Source organism: Melanotaenia boesemani, chromosome 9 (genome assembly GCF_017639745.1).
Source record: "Melanotaenia boesemani isolate fMelBoe1 chromosome 9, fMelBoe1.pri, whole genome shotgun sequence".
NCBI classification, from domain to species: Eukaryota; Metazoa; Chordata; class Actinopteri; order Atheriniformes; family Melanotaeniidae; genus Melanotaenia; species Melanotaenia boesemani.
Window position 1 is genome coordinate 28,043,012 of NC_055690.1, and position 13,204 is coordinate 28,056,215.

A 13,204-nucleotide genomic window follows, 5' to 3' on the forward strand; every position below is an offset into this window, starting at 1 on the left:
GTGTATTCTACTGAAGCAGCTGGGCCTCAGTAAACTATTTAGCAGTTAAATATGTAGCAAAGCTCTAGTCTTTTCTAAGACAGTTTTAATTAGAAATGCTGCTGTAATGTTGCCCCATCTGCTAGCTAACAGTAGCTTCTGTTAGCTATTTCTAGCAGTTACTGCCGTCCCAATAATAGTATAATAAGACTGGTTGTTCTAGTGTTTATACATTATGTGTTTTTAAAAAACAAAAAAGTAAAAGGGTCCAATGTAGCAAATATCAATGAACATAAAGAACATTCTGTTGCAGGATTGATCTTTTGTAAACGACACTGAAACCTGAAGTGTTACAGTCACTTGGCCATTGAGTTAATGTGCAGCTATTATAGTTCTTGCAGGAAATCAATCACCATGACCCAAAGAAAAGAAGGAAGGACACAAAGAAGAGAGCAAAAAAAGAAGGGTGGATAGAAAATACAACATTGATTTAAAACAGAAGTTCAAACTGTTATAAAGGTGAAAACAACAACAACAACAAAAATATTCAATTAATATGGTTGTCAAATATAAGCTCGTAGAAATAAACAATCTTACCACTTTCTGTTTGGAATTTGGTTTCTGCAGTAGCCACTCAATGTCAAGAGAGCTGGAAGGTGGGAACTGGTGGTGGCATGGTAAGGTGGCATTGTCCCCAACTACCTTCTTCATCTCCGTCTGGGCACCCACTGACAGCAGGCTGAGTAGAACTGAGGAAGAGAAGAGACAAGGAGATAAACAAACAGGTAGTGACAGGTTAGACAGGGGCACTAGCTCGACCTCAGCATGAGACAAGAGACAGACTCTGGGGAGAGGAAGCAAAACCACGTAGATAGAGGAAATTGCAACGGAAACCGCACCGAATGATATGCCCCAGAATCCCAATCTGACAGATGTCGAGACAATGAAGAGAAACAGAATGGGAATTCTGATTACTGGGAATAAAGTTTGTAATTGAAAGTACAAGCTGACCTTTTTGTTTACTCAATCTTATTAACAGCATCAGTTTTATTGGTTTTGAGTTCTGGTACACTCCCAACATGTGGCCACTTTCCCTTTAACAGTCATTTCAAGGTGGACACTGTTTTGGGATTTAACCACACATCTATCCACAGCTATTGCAGCTATTGCAAATGTTAGCATTCACACATACCAAAAACTCCCACAATCTCCCCAGTTAAAACTTTGTGTCGCAGTAAAATAATTAATTATAAGTGTGTGTACAAGCCAGGGGTGATTTTTGGGTGCTGACCATCCTGACAGGTCACATGTCTTAATGGGAGAGCAGCAAGGCTAATTTATTGGAGGATGCTGGACAGCCCCGTGGGCTTGAACGGAATTAGCCAAAGGCGTCACAAGGGTTTGCTGGAAGCTTGGATGGTGTATGTGTGTGTGTGTGAGACTGTTTGAGTCAAGAATGGGAAGTGCATTGATGAGATATTCGACTCTCTCCACCTGGCAGAAAGACAGTACAATGCTGCAGAGCTCTACTGAGCTTAAACACTCAAATGTGACATATATTTTTGGCTCAACAACATTTAACTTAAGTACTCGCCTTTAATTTAATTGCTGAATGAGCCCCTAGCTCAAGGGAACTGAGCGCTTAAAATAAAGGTTGCGCAGCTTGGCATATTCTCATTGGAACTGAAATGTGCAGGCTGTGTAAATATTGTTACTTCTTTTTATTAGCATGCTTCTTATCAGGTTCTCAGGAACTAAGTATGTCCTCCTGTTTGCAGTGGATAGATAAACATAATATGTGGGATACATATCCAAGCAAAAACCACGCAGACTGACAGGGCTAGTGCGTGATGGCGCCACTAAGCCTGGGGATACTGACTGACAGAATGCCTTTGTGTGCAGCAGACACAATCATATGCTGTCAAATGTTCCACAGGAGGGCAACACTCACTGGGCGCCTGTCCACTTGCTCACTGCTCCACCCTCAAAGGAGTTAACACCCTGCCCCACAAGTGATCTTCAGGCCAATAAAAGTGTAAGCGCTGCACTATAAAACCCATGACTCAGTGCTGATGCAGGACACAGAGGAAAAGACATAAAAAAACCCCCTTCCTACCAAAAGAGCTTCATCCATACATATGACTTCATCCAAATGGATTTCTTCAAGTTTTGTTTAAGTTCTGTCACTACTTTGAAAGTTGTCAGCTTTAAATCCAAGCTCCAGGCTACTCACTGTCAATCAAATTTAAAGTTTCCAGCTGGCACAAAAGTTGGACAGAGAAAGTGCTTTGCTGTTGGCTGAGTGCTTCTGTGTGTCCGTTTGGAAGCCTGAGCATGAATTGCTGAAGTCTTTCTGCTCCTCTTGCCCACCTGTTCCCACAAGTTCAAACCACTAGTCAGCAGAAAAAATAAGGGCCACTTCTTCTCACTGAGGAGCTCCTGCACCCTAAAGGTATTCCCGTTTATGACTTTTTAATGTGGCATTTGCAAGGTCATTCGTTTTGTGGGCTCCACGCTGATATAGGCTTGGATGTCAAGAAAGGGAGAGGGGACTTTGGTGTAAAAAGAATACTTTAGAGTGATGATACTGAGGCCATGTGTGCATGTACAGCTGGTTAAATTAAGGGTGTGAGTTAATGGTTGACGGTGGTTCAGGTCGGCTGGGAGACCTGCGCCCACTGTCTCCTTTCAGCTTTTTAGGCAGGGCTCTGTAATCAGTTCCTCCATGCTCATTAGCAGCCCATAGCCAAACCCACCACTGTAGCTGGTCTGATAAGAGCTCCCCTGCCTCCTTTCCCACCTCAATCTTAACTGCTCACTGCTTACACTGTAGACTCTGTATGGAATAGTTTACATGAAAAAAGGATAATGTCAGAGTGACCTAAGAAACAGGAAATTTTCACACAATCGACTTTTCTCTGACTTTTAAGTTGATGTGAGGCTTTGAGTGCTGCAAATTACATATATTTTCTCAGGAAAAAATTGATGCCCAAGATGTCGTCTCTGACAGCAAAAATAAATAAACAATAAAATAAAGCTTTTTTTTTTTTTTAGAACCAGACAGAGATTATAGTCAAATCAGAGGGGTGAGTTGCCTGGTATAAACTTACTGCTTCCACTTTTCTGCTTATAAAGGAGCTTTTGTGCCAGGGAATGAGTGACATAGTGCTCCCAAAATAAGCTTACTTTGATGCGAGTTTGAGCTCATATTTGGATTGGCCTCATTCACCGTGTGCACAGCTGGACCGATTGGACGGCATGACCCCATCATTTGTGTAAATATCAAATATGTGAAACAACAGAATTCATCTGGCAGCTTTGCACACACACACACACACACACACACACACACATGAATATTTTCCTCGGCTTTCGTGACCTTAGCTTTCAATCCACAGCAAGGTGACCTATAGACAATAAAAACTGAACCAAATTAGCATCAGCCTACATAACATTCCTGGTCACAGTTTTGTGTATGCACTCATGCGTCTTTATGAGATTCCACACAGACTTGAGAAAGGCCATCAAAATGAATTTTGCCATCTGAAGGGGAGATAAATGTGGAGAGTGCTTGTGATATGGCACTGGTGTCATATTCCATGCCACAACCTCCATCCTTCTTTCTCTTCTATTGTGTCATCTTTTCCCAGCTCCCCTTGGCTGAGCTTTATGCTTTGTGGCTAGTTTCAATCTTTTACCCACATAAAGAAGGGAAGAAGCGTATCACAATTACCAAAAGTGGGAACAAGAGTGTGTGAGGGAAAAAGATAGACACATTTGACAAAGAGAGAGAGAGAGAGAGAGAGAGAGAGAGAGAGAGAGAGAGAGAGAGAGAGAGAGAGAGAGAGAGAGCGAGAGAGAGAGAGAGAGTGGCTTGGGTGAAATATGGAGGAACCAATTTCTATGAAAAGGCCCTAGGGGGAGTTGTGCTCCAGTAAATCCGCCTTACAGAGCCCTGCAATCTCATTATAGTGTAGCCAGTGAGACGGACAGACAGACAAACAAGACAGGCCTGGATCTTTCGCACTGCCCCAAAGTCAAGCCCCATATCCCCTCAGTCAGCACATCAACCTGGCTGGGGCTTTTGCCATGTCCAAAGCTTATGACCTCTGGTACTCAAACACAGCAGATCAGAAAGGGACAGAAATAAAATGGGTTGAGGGAGGGGTGGAGGAATGGTGCATTGCCTTATTTTGAGCTCTTACAGCAGGCTAAGTCACCGGTGTGGAGGAAGGATTACACCATAACAAAGGTGGGTTTAGAGACAGGTTAACAAATGCACAAAAGAAAATAAGATTGGATGCAGCTATCTGACAGTTTCCTGATTGTGCATTCTTGCTGCCTTTTCTGCTCGGAATTCATATGAACGCTTCTACATTTTATGGGAACGGCTGCTGTGTATGATGTATGCTTTACATGAACACATGCTCTATCACAGAGACACATCCACTGCTGCCTGGCCACATAACAGCGACATAAGGATGTATCTGCTGACAGAACATCAGTGCTTATGTACACACTCCTAAGAAATAAAGCGGTTTGAGACAAACACAGTCAAGTCTCATTTGAGTGACACTTAGAGCCTCACTGAAACAAACAAAAAATCATTTCTGACCAATCTGTGACAAAACTGTTTATTTTCTGTTCATTACAGGCTTATTAAGGAATTGATTTTAATACAGAAGCAGGCCTGAGTATGATAGATGCAACCAGCAAAATTTCACATGGCAAATGCAAATGGCTCATCCATTCTTACTGCTGACACACAGTAGAGCTAGATTTTTTTTTATTTTATTTTAGCTGACTTGGGTACATGCTGAGAGGAGGAGGGCATGAGGCAATCGTGAAATAACTCACAGCTCAGCGTGTTGTGTTTTATCTAATTCATTGCATTCTTTTCAGACCAGTACCATCTATTTAATAGCACAATATATTTAAAATGTAAACGACTAATGTTAATCATGTTTAGGTATAAGTTACATCCTGTTTTTCCAAGGCTCAACGAACATTAAAAAACTCTAGATATGTTAAAAGATGAGCCAATATGAGTGTTCTGCAAAAGTTCTTCATTCACACAGCTAGTTACCTTAAGTGGCATGTCTTTAAAAGTTCCTAGTTATCATGACCCTTTAAAATGCATATGCATATGGCACACTATGCTAGTCTCCTTGTAAATTCAAGGTCCAACTCATGAACGTGTTGCTCCTGTGGAAATCAAAGGCACTGTTTTTTTCCTTTGACTTAAGGATTGTTCTTTGAAAGGATAAAATCCCATAATCCGCCTTGCCTCACACCCAGCAACCGACACTACTGTGTGCTGACATGAAGCTTTTGTCAGTAACATTTTAAAATGAGGTTCAAAGTTGTTAACAAGGAATGTGTAAGAAGGAATAAGAACACCCTGCTACTCCACATTAGCCTACAAGTATTCCCTAAAAAATATACTTTTTTCTTATTTTTGACAGTCAATGCTAATCATGTGCAAGTGTTAGTATATTGGGCTAACAGTATTATTATTTTCTCCCATCCTCCAAAACCATTGCTTGTCTCTTTCTTTTTTTTTTCTGCTTTCCTCCGACACAATCAACCTTTCAGGTTTGAAAAATAACCAAAAGTGGTACCCGCTGTATAAAAATCTGATTATTAGCTTCCATTCTTCTGAAGGATAGTAGCAAAAGTCAGTCCTTGAAAAATCTATATGTTTAGTTTTACAGTCATACCACATACTCTATAAATAACATATGAAATTCTGCTTTTAATAGTAAAACAATAGAGTTGTGTTCTTTGATTATGATCTAAGAAGCAGACTGTTTTCCTTTGTTGTGCTTTGTTCGTATTAGGGCTGCAACTAATGACTATTCTGATAGTCGATTAGTCGACTAATCGGATTTTATATCTCATAATTATTAAATGGCTCATATTTCACTTTCAGCTTTTAAATCTTGCATGAGGTTGTTATGTAAGTCTGATGTGCCTCCTCTTTAAATGTTCAAGCATTGCAGACGTACTTCCATGGTACGCAAGGTCCGCTTTACAAATCCCACATGTATTTAATTTATTTTGTAAGTTAAACGTGAAGTTATCCCAGACTTTTGGCGTCCTCTGCTGCCGTTTGGTTCCCTGGTCCACCGCCATATTTTTCCCCTGGCAGACTTTATTGCACATGTGCAACTCTCAGCAGAGATAAGAAATAAGACATGTCTCACTCTGTAGTTTTTTTTTCTTTGCGCATGTGCAACTCTCAGCAGAAATAGGCAAAAATTTGATGTCTCACCCTGTAGGATTTTTTTTAACAACAATAGTCGACGGTTAAATTTGTTGTCTATTTTTATTGTCAACTATAGTCGACAACGCTGACTGATCGTTGCAGCCCTAGTTTGTATTTCATGTTACAATTTTAAAATAGTACTATACTGTTTTTATTATATTTAGCACTTTGCACTGTTTTTGTATGAAACAGCTTCATAAATAAAATTTGATTTGATTTGATTACAAAATGTTTAAATAATTTGTATCGTCTTGCGGATAAGAGACAAATTGCATGTAAAGTGTCAATTTGAGGTGTATTACTTGGATGATGGCTTATTAGAAAGGAAGTATTCTCGCCTTAAACATGAAAATTTAATAAACTGAATAGTTTAGTTGCATTGCCTAAACTCAACTGAGAGGTCAAAAATGTGACATTGTATTCTGTTGACATACAGAACAACCACCAAAATGGCATCTACTAATTTGATGAAAAATGTATGCCCATCTCTGATAAAGGGTTTCTAAGAAATCAAGCTTGAGCAGTAACAACTGGGTTTGTGGAGAGAGAAAAAGGAGAGTCATTTTCACAATAATCCCAGGAACCTAGAGGGGTGAACAAATGGGAAAAGAGAAAGGGGACCAATGGGAAAAGAAAGAGGAGATGAAATACCACAGAGGTCTAAATAATGTAAGGCCCTGTGGTAAATGTTCACCTTGTGCTGCTCTTATTGCCTTCATTAGCATCCCTTTCATGCCCTTGTCAGTGCTGTCATGTTGAGTGATAGCAACAATATCCCACTGACATATCCCCAAAATAGATCCAAAATTAGTTTCGCAACAAGCGTTTTTAATTCCCCCAAAGTATTCTGCATTTTCCCTGTGCAAAATAAGAAAGCAGGGAGGAGATGGAAAAAAAACTAATTACCCTTTTCCCAAGGGACTGAGAGAGGCAGTGAAACCTGCTTACATGGCTACACGCATCTTATCAATGCTGCATCTGGTGGCATCACCCGCACTCATGGGTGTAGCCCTCCAGGTTGCTCTGGCTACTCAATAAATCTAGTTTTAGCCTGAAACTTTCCAAAGAACAGAAGCCTCCCATCAGGGATAACATTTTGGCTTTAAAGCTGAAGTCTCAAATGCAACATTTGCTCCATCCTCCATGGCTGGGACTGAATTTTTCCTCCCACGTACAGTTTTGAAATAGCATTTTCACAAATTTTCAGTCAGATGGAGAATATTTTATATTCAAAGTGGAAGAGAACCCCAAAACACTATACAATATCACAGACAGGCTTATAGTTAATTCTTTTCACCCTCGGGTGGTTCTTGTAAAAGTGAAAAATAAGCAAAACAGCATAGCTAACATATAACACATATAAGTGTGATGATTTTCCACAAACTTCAGTCTTCTGGACAAAGACAACATTAGCTGTCAATGGCTAAAACAGTTTTTTCTTTCTTTTAAAATAAAAACCAATTAATCATTTTGAAAGAATGATGCCCATTTAAAATTTTAATTACAGCAATGCATCTTACAGACACGCTGAAAAATCGCCTGAAGCTTGGGTGCTGTTAAACCATTTATAGAGTTAAGCTTCAAAAAACAACATTCAAGACATTTTTCCTCCCTTTAATGTGTTCAGAGTGAACATAGTCCAAATGTCAAATGGTCTGTTTTGCACCAGATAACACGCTTCAGTTAAATGGGGCTTGGACAGTGACCTCTCTATGCAACAACAGATCCTCCCAACATCTGGCAAAGCCTAAACAAGCCAGCGTGTGTGGATAGTCACTTTGTTCTGCATGAGCGTTGCTGTATATGAGAGCATTTAAAAGCAGGAAGCAAAGAAGAGAAGGAGTTAAAGTTTTGCAGAAACTTATCACCAAGGTGACTGAGGCTCTGTGTGTGTGTGTGTGTGTGTGTGTGTGTAAAGGGCGAATCTTCCCTGCAGCACATGCACACAGCTTTGAATAAACCTGCTGTGCCCCACTAGGAACGCACTTTAAAGGAGGACAGGGGAATTTGTCCTTTTTTTATTCTAAGACACGCTTTCACAAAAATGTGTTTCCCTGAGATGAAACACTTTGTTATTGTTGCCGCAATGGACTTTTTGCTGAAACTTATTTTGTGTCTAAAACTGAGGAGACAGCAAATGCTTAGTTTCAAAGTCAGCAAATTTGAGATATCAAAAGAAAACAACTCCAAATCCACTTCTGTAAATTTGTTTTGACAGAATTAGATTTGTTTCACGGACAAAACTTTCTTTCCATTTCTGCACATTTTCTATATTTCTCAGTATTTGACAAACTTTTGCCCCAAGGCTGAACCAATGCTTTGATCTAAGTGACATTAAATTACTTTTCTTTTTTTTCTTTTCTTTTTTTTTTGATGGGAGTGTTGGAATAAAAGTGAAAAGTATTCGTCACAGAGACTTCTGTGGACAACTCTGTGGAACGCCGTGCTCTGCTTGACCCTGCAAACCTGACAGATGGCCTAGTGAGAAACATAATGAACGGTATTCATTAAAATCAGCACAATTTTCCTGCTGCTGATCAACTTATAGCTTTCCATTTGGGCATTGGTACTGTATATTATACCATCTCAGCTCTGCTGGAGACTGGACAGATGGGCTAGCTTTGATATAAACAGTTATAAAGCCCACAGTGCACCTATAAACAACCTTTCCCTCCTACAGCTTTTCCGGGCACATCAGGTAACCGTGAGCACGCTTCTCAGTTCACAAAATGTTCCTCAATTTCCCCAGTTATTTATGTGGCCTAATCTCAATTTGTGGCTGGCAAGCATGTGAATGAACCCCTCTCACATTGTTGGAGTGGCTGGACATGGGCACTGACCTCAGCGAATCAATACTTAATAAGCTTTTGTGCTGCCAAGTCCATTTTGCTGCAATCTGCAATTTTTTATGTCCATTAGATTGAAAATAAAGCTGACTAGGTGTATGGCCACAGGAAGTGGAATGTATCGTAGTCATCGCAATGATGGATGCTTCACAGTACTGTTAAACTGATGAAAACTTCAAATACTATCTGCTTCATGCACTATAAAAGTACTACACCCTTGGCTTTTATTAAATGCCATTCAATGCCCCAGTGGTGTTTCAAAGAAGCATTTAACAACTTGTGGGAAGACAATGAAAGCCACAGCAGGCTATCCGGTTAAGTTTGCAGACACGTGACAAACAAGAGCAATGGGAAGAAAACAAGCCTAGAGCTAGAGCTATATTTGGAGCAGCATTAAAGTTTAGCTTCAGAGGCAATGAAAGATAGCTCCAGCCTGGACATGTAAGCATTTCATTTTGTGAGCTCATAGTCGGGAGTGTGTGGGGATTCTATACGCTTCCCTTACTCTTCTCCTCTGCTTTCTTGCCTCTCTGCACACACAGATTTACTTCCATTATTTAGGTCACTGCGATTATTTGTCACTGTCTAAAGTCCAAGTTCACCTGGGGTTCGACGGCAAAGCCTCTCGCAGCAAAGACGCTAATTTACTTCACTGGATCCAAGAAACAATAGCAACTGAATGGAGCAGAGCAGCTCCCATGTTGTACATATCACTGGCTAATTGAAAACAGACGGAACGCTAACTCCCTCTCTCCATCCGCCCAGCACTAGAAATCTACGTCACTGATATATTAGCTCTTCTGTCAGTCCTATGGTATGCATCTGACACATCCTCTTACTTGATTGGTTAAATGGAAAATAGCAAAGCAGGGAATGCCTCATACACAAATGACAGGATGATTTTGTTACAGCCTGTGATGCTGTGGCTGCTGCAAAGGACAAAGAGGTAACCTATCCATCCAAGCCCTTGACTAGGAAGGACACATTGATGGCTGCCATTTCCCCAGAGGTGAGCAGATGTCACGTCTGTTTTGGCAGCTGTACACTGAAAGGTGTCGACTGGTTGGGTAGCTGACAGAGCCAGAGTGGTGGCTGCATGATGGTCGAGGGGGTCAACAGACGATGCAAGACTTCCAGGAAAAAGGCCTCACTTAGGCTCATTTAGGAGAGGTAATGGACCAACCTACCATCTGTCCTTATGATTAGCTAAGCCCATTCATGCAGGACACAAACCTTCCAAGCCTGCGAAGGTCCATACTAAAACAATAATACTCTGTAGTTTCTTTCAAGTAATTCAAGTTTGAATAAGCCTCTGTCTGCATGTTGCAAGTTCCTAACAGTGATATGAACACACACACATACACATGCACTCATGCACACACTCACACACACAGACATACTCCTCCAAACAAATACGCCTGCCCTTTGAGCTGCTCAGCACCACTTCTTTCCACCCCTATGTCTCAAAAAGGAATGCCCACGCGGCCACATCCGAGGGTGGAGAGAAGATTGAAACCAGATGAATAGAGCTTGGGTACAGCATTCTCGCCAGGGCCATATTTCTCTCCCCAAAGCCTGATTAAAACGAGGTGTGTGCTAGCAGAGGCAAGGCAGCTTACTCTGACTGGAAGAAGGGTGTTTGCTTGCACTAAGGTTCCAGGCAAAAAGTAAACGAGGTGAAGGTCAAAAGCAAAGTGTCTGGAATAGGCTCATGCTATCCTAGTGAAGGTTTCCTTAGCAAAGTAAAGTCAGTTTTCCAAATTTTCAGTTAAGAAGAATCATTGTAATTCATCTGCCTTTAAACATTGAGGAATTGTGTTTTTTAAAGGGTGCAATGGCTGTTAAAGAGGATGCTTAAAGTAGGCCACTGGGGTGTGTTAACCGATGTGCCAAATGAAATGAGGGCAAACTGTAAGAATCGAGAACAAGAACTGTCAGCATTACACAGAAGTGATAAGAATAACAAGAAAGACACATTTTATTTAGGCTTACGTCATACCCAGATATCGATCCACGTTTAATTTGTGCAGGCACAATCATGTCTTTTTTTTATTTTACAAAATAGTGGAACTCATTTTGGTACAAAAACCCCCCAAAAAACCCATACAAACAAACAAACAAACAAAAAAAACAACAAAAAACCAAAAAAAAAAAAAAAAAAAAGACTGTAATGTTAACAAGTCATGTATTCTTCCAGGATATGACTGGATCTTTGAAGCATGATGATCCTCAGACATTACAGCCAGTGTTGAGGAATGTGGCAAACTTGGGACAAGAATTTATTTGGGCAGAAGGAAGAAAAGGAAAAACAGCTAAACGGGCCATGTTTTGGTCTCCCTGCCGTTACCAGTTAGCTTGAATGTGCCTTTACAGACACGAAGGTCATGCTATTGTATGAATGCATGTGTGTGTAGATTGAGAGAGAGAAAAAAAGTATCACTCTGCATTTTATCCAAGCAAACGTGTCAAGCAGGACAGCAACAAAATGTGACAAAGAGGATGTCTGGATACTGTAGGTGTCTGGCTGTTTTTGTGTGTGGAATTTAGCACGCGTGAGTGTGACTGACTGATTAGCGGCCTGTTTTCATCGACTGCCTGCAGTCGCCTCTCCAGAGATAGCCAGGCAGAGCAGGAGAATTTCGTACTATTTTCCAGTGCTGGCTGCTCTTTCTTCCCTTCCAGTGCAGCTGGTCGGCCACACTCATGACTTGATGCCAAACACACTCCCCTCTATCCCCTTGACATTTTAGCTATGTTACCACTGAGAGAGTTGTGGCTCGCCTGCCTGCCGCCTGCCTGTGCACACGAGTAAATAAAGCCTAGCTCATTTCATTTGGCCATAATGTTTAATCTACATTTGCTTGGTCAACGAGAGGTTAATATAATTACCTTGTGCTAAATAGCATGCCTGGGCATCCTTTGACAAGATGAAGGCTAGACACAAGTTAATTAAAAGAGCAATTAAAAGAAGACATCAAGTCCCACTAACAGTGGTAATATGTTAGCTCCCCTGACACCAATGCGGTGATGTTGTATAACACTATTCTACTGTAGTCTGTCATAGCTAGCAAGCCACTTTTCATCACTAACAAAGGAAACCAGTTATAGAGGAACACTGCAAGATCCCAACTTCAGATTAGCTTGTTTTGTGGTTAAACATGTGCTTTAAACTAACCTCTAGAAGTGATTGAGGTTCACTCACCATGAGTCCACTTATTAAAAACAAGCCTCACAACTACACACAAATGCACACACATGCACCTATTAAAAATGTTAATTAACTCCAACAGGTTGTTAAAAACCTGACATGCAATTAGTGTAGACCAGATTAGAGAAGGCTTAAATGGCTGCCATCAGCAAGGGTAACATTACAGCATTGCCCCATATTTCAGTCTACTTTAAATGATATAGACAAACAACATAACAAAAGATACACAATTGAGAATAAAGGAAAACAAACAGAAAGAAAGTTGGAGTCACAAAATAACAAAACAATATATTCTTATGAAAACATTTACATAATCTTTACTTTGCTAAGTCTGCATTCACATTACTGAGTTGAAGTGACTCATTTCTGATATTCTCATGTATTTGTGGACAGCAAAAATTTACAATGTGATTTATAATACTCAGATATATGCAGTATATAGCTTTGCAACATCAATGTTTACTCTTATATGCCTGCACTGAGTGTTGCTAGCAGTAGCCACTGATACAGCAAGAGCTAGCTTTAGCTTTAATTCACCTTGTCTTGTACTCTGGAGCTAAATGTCATTCATCAATTTATTTAGATAGCTTTCATTTTAAGATTATTTGAGAGTCTCAATTGATTTTCCAAAGAGACAAATATGTTTTTTTTTTTTTTTTTTTTTTTTTTATAATTTATCTATACTTTACCCACAACAAAATGCATATGGCAGACCATGATACAGGATTTACATCATACAGATTTGTGTCACCTGGAACTGTGTATTGTGTGCTTGCAAGATTTTTCCCTCCACGTCATCTCACTGAAGTCCATTAGGCATTTGTCAGCAGACAGAGAAGTGAGGGAGCCAGGAAAATAGCCTGCTAGCTGCCTGCCCTGTGGGTACTACAAGCGACTACAGCC

The 13,204-nt window shown here is 40.4% G+C and overlaps 1 protein-coding gene across 1 annotated transcript in view; it reads right to left on the reverse strand.

The window, feature by feature from the left end:
* clmpb (CXADR like membrane protein b) overlaps positions 1–13,204 on the reverse strand; it is a 69,641-nt gene that overhangs the window by 19,596 nt on the left and 36,841 nt on the right. Inside the window, exon 2 of the mRNA XM_041995248.1 lies at positions 577–728. Within this exon, the coding sequence (XP_041851182.1) occupies positions 577–728 (152 nt within the window). The remainder of the gene's footprint in view (positions 1–576; positions 729–13,204) is intronic.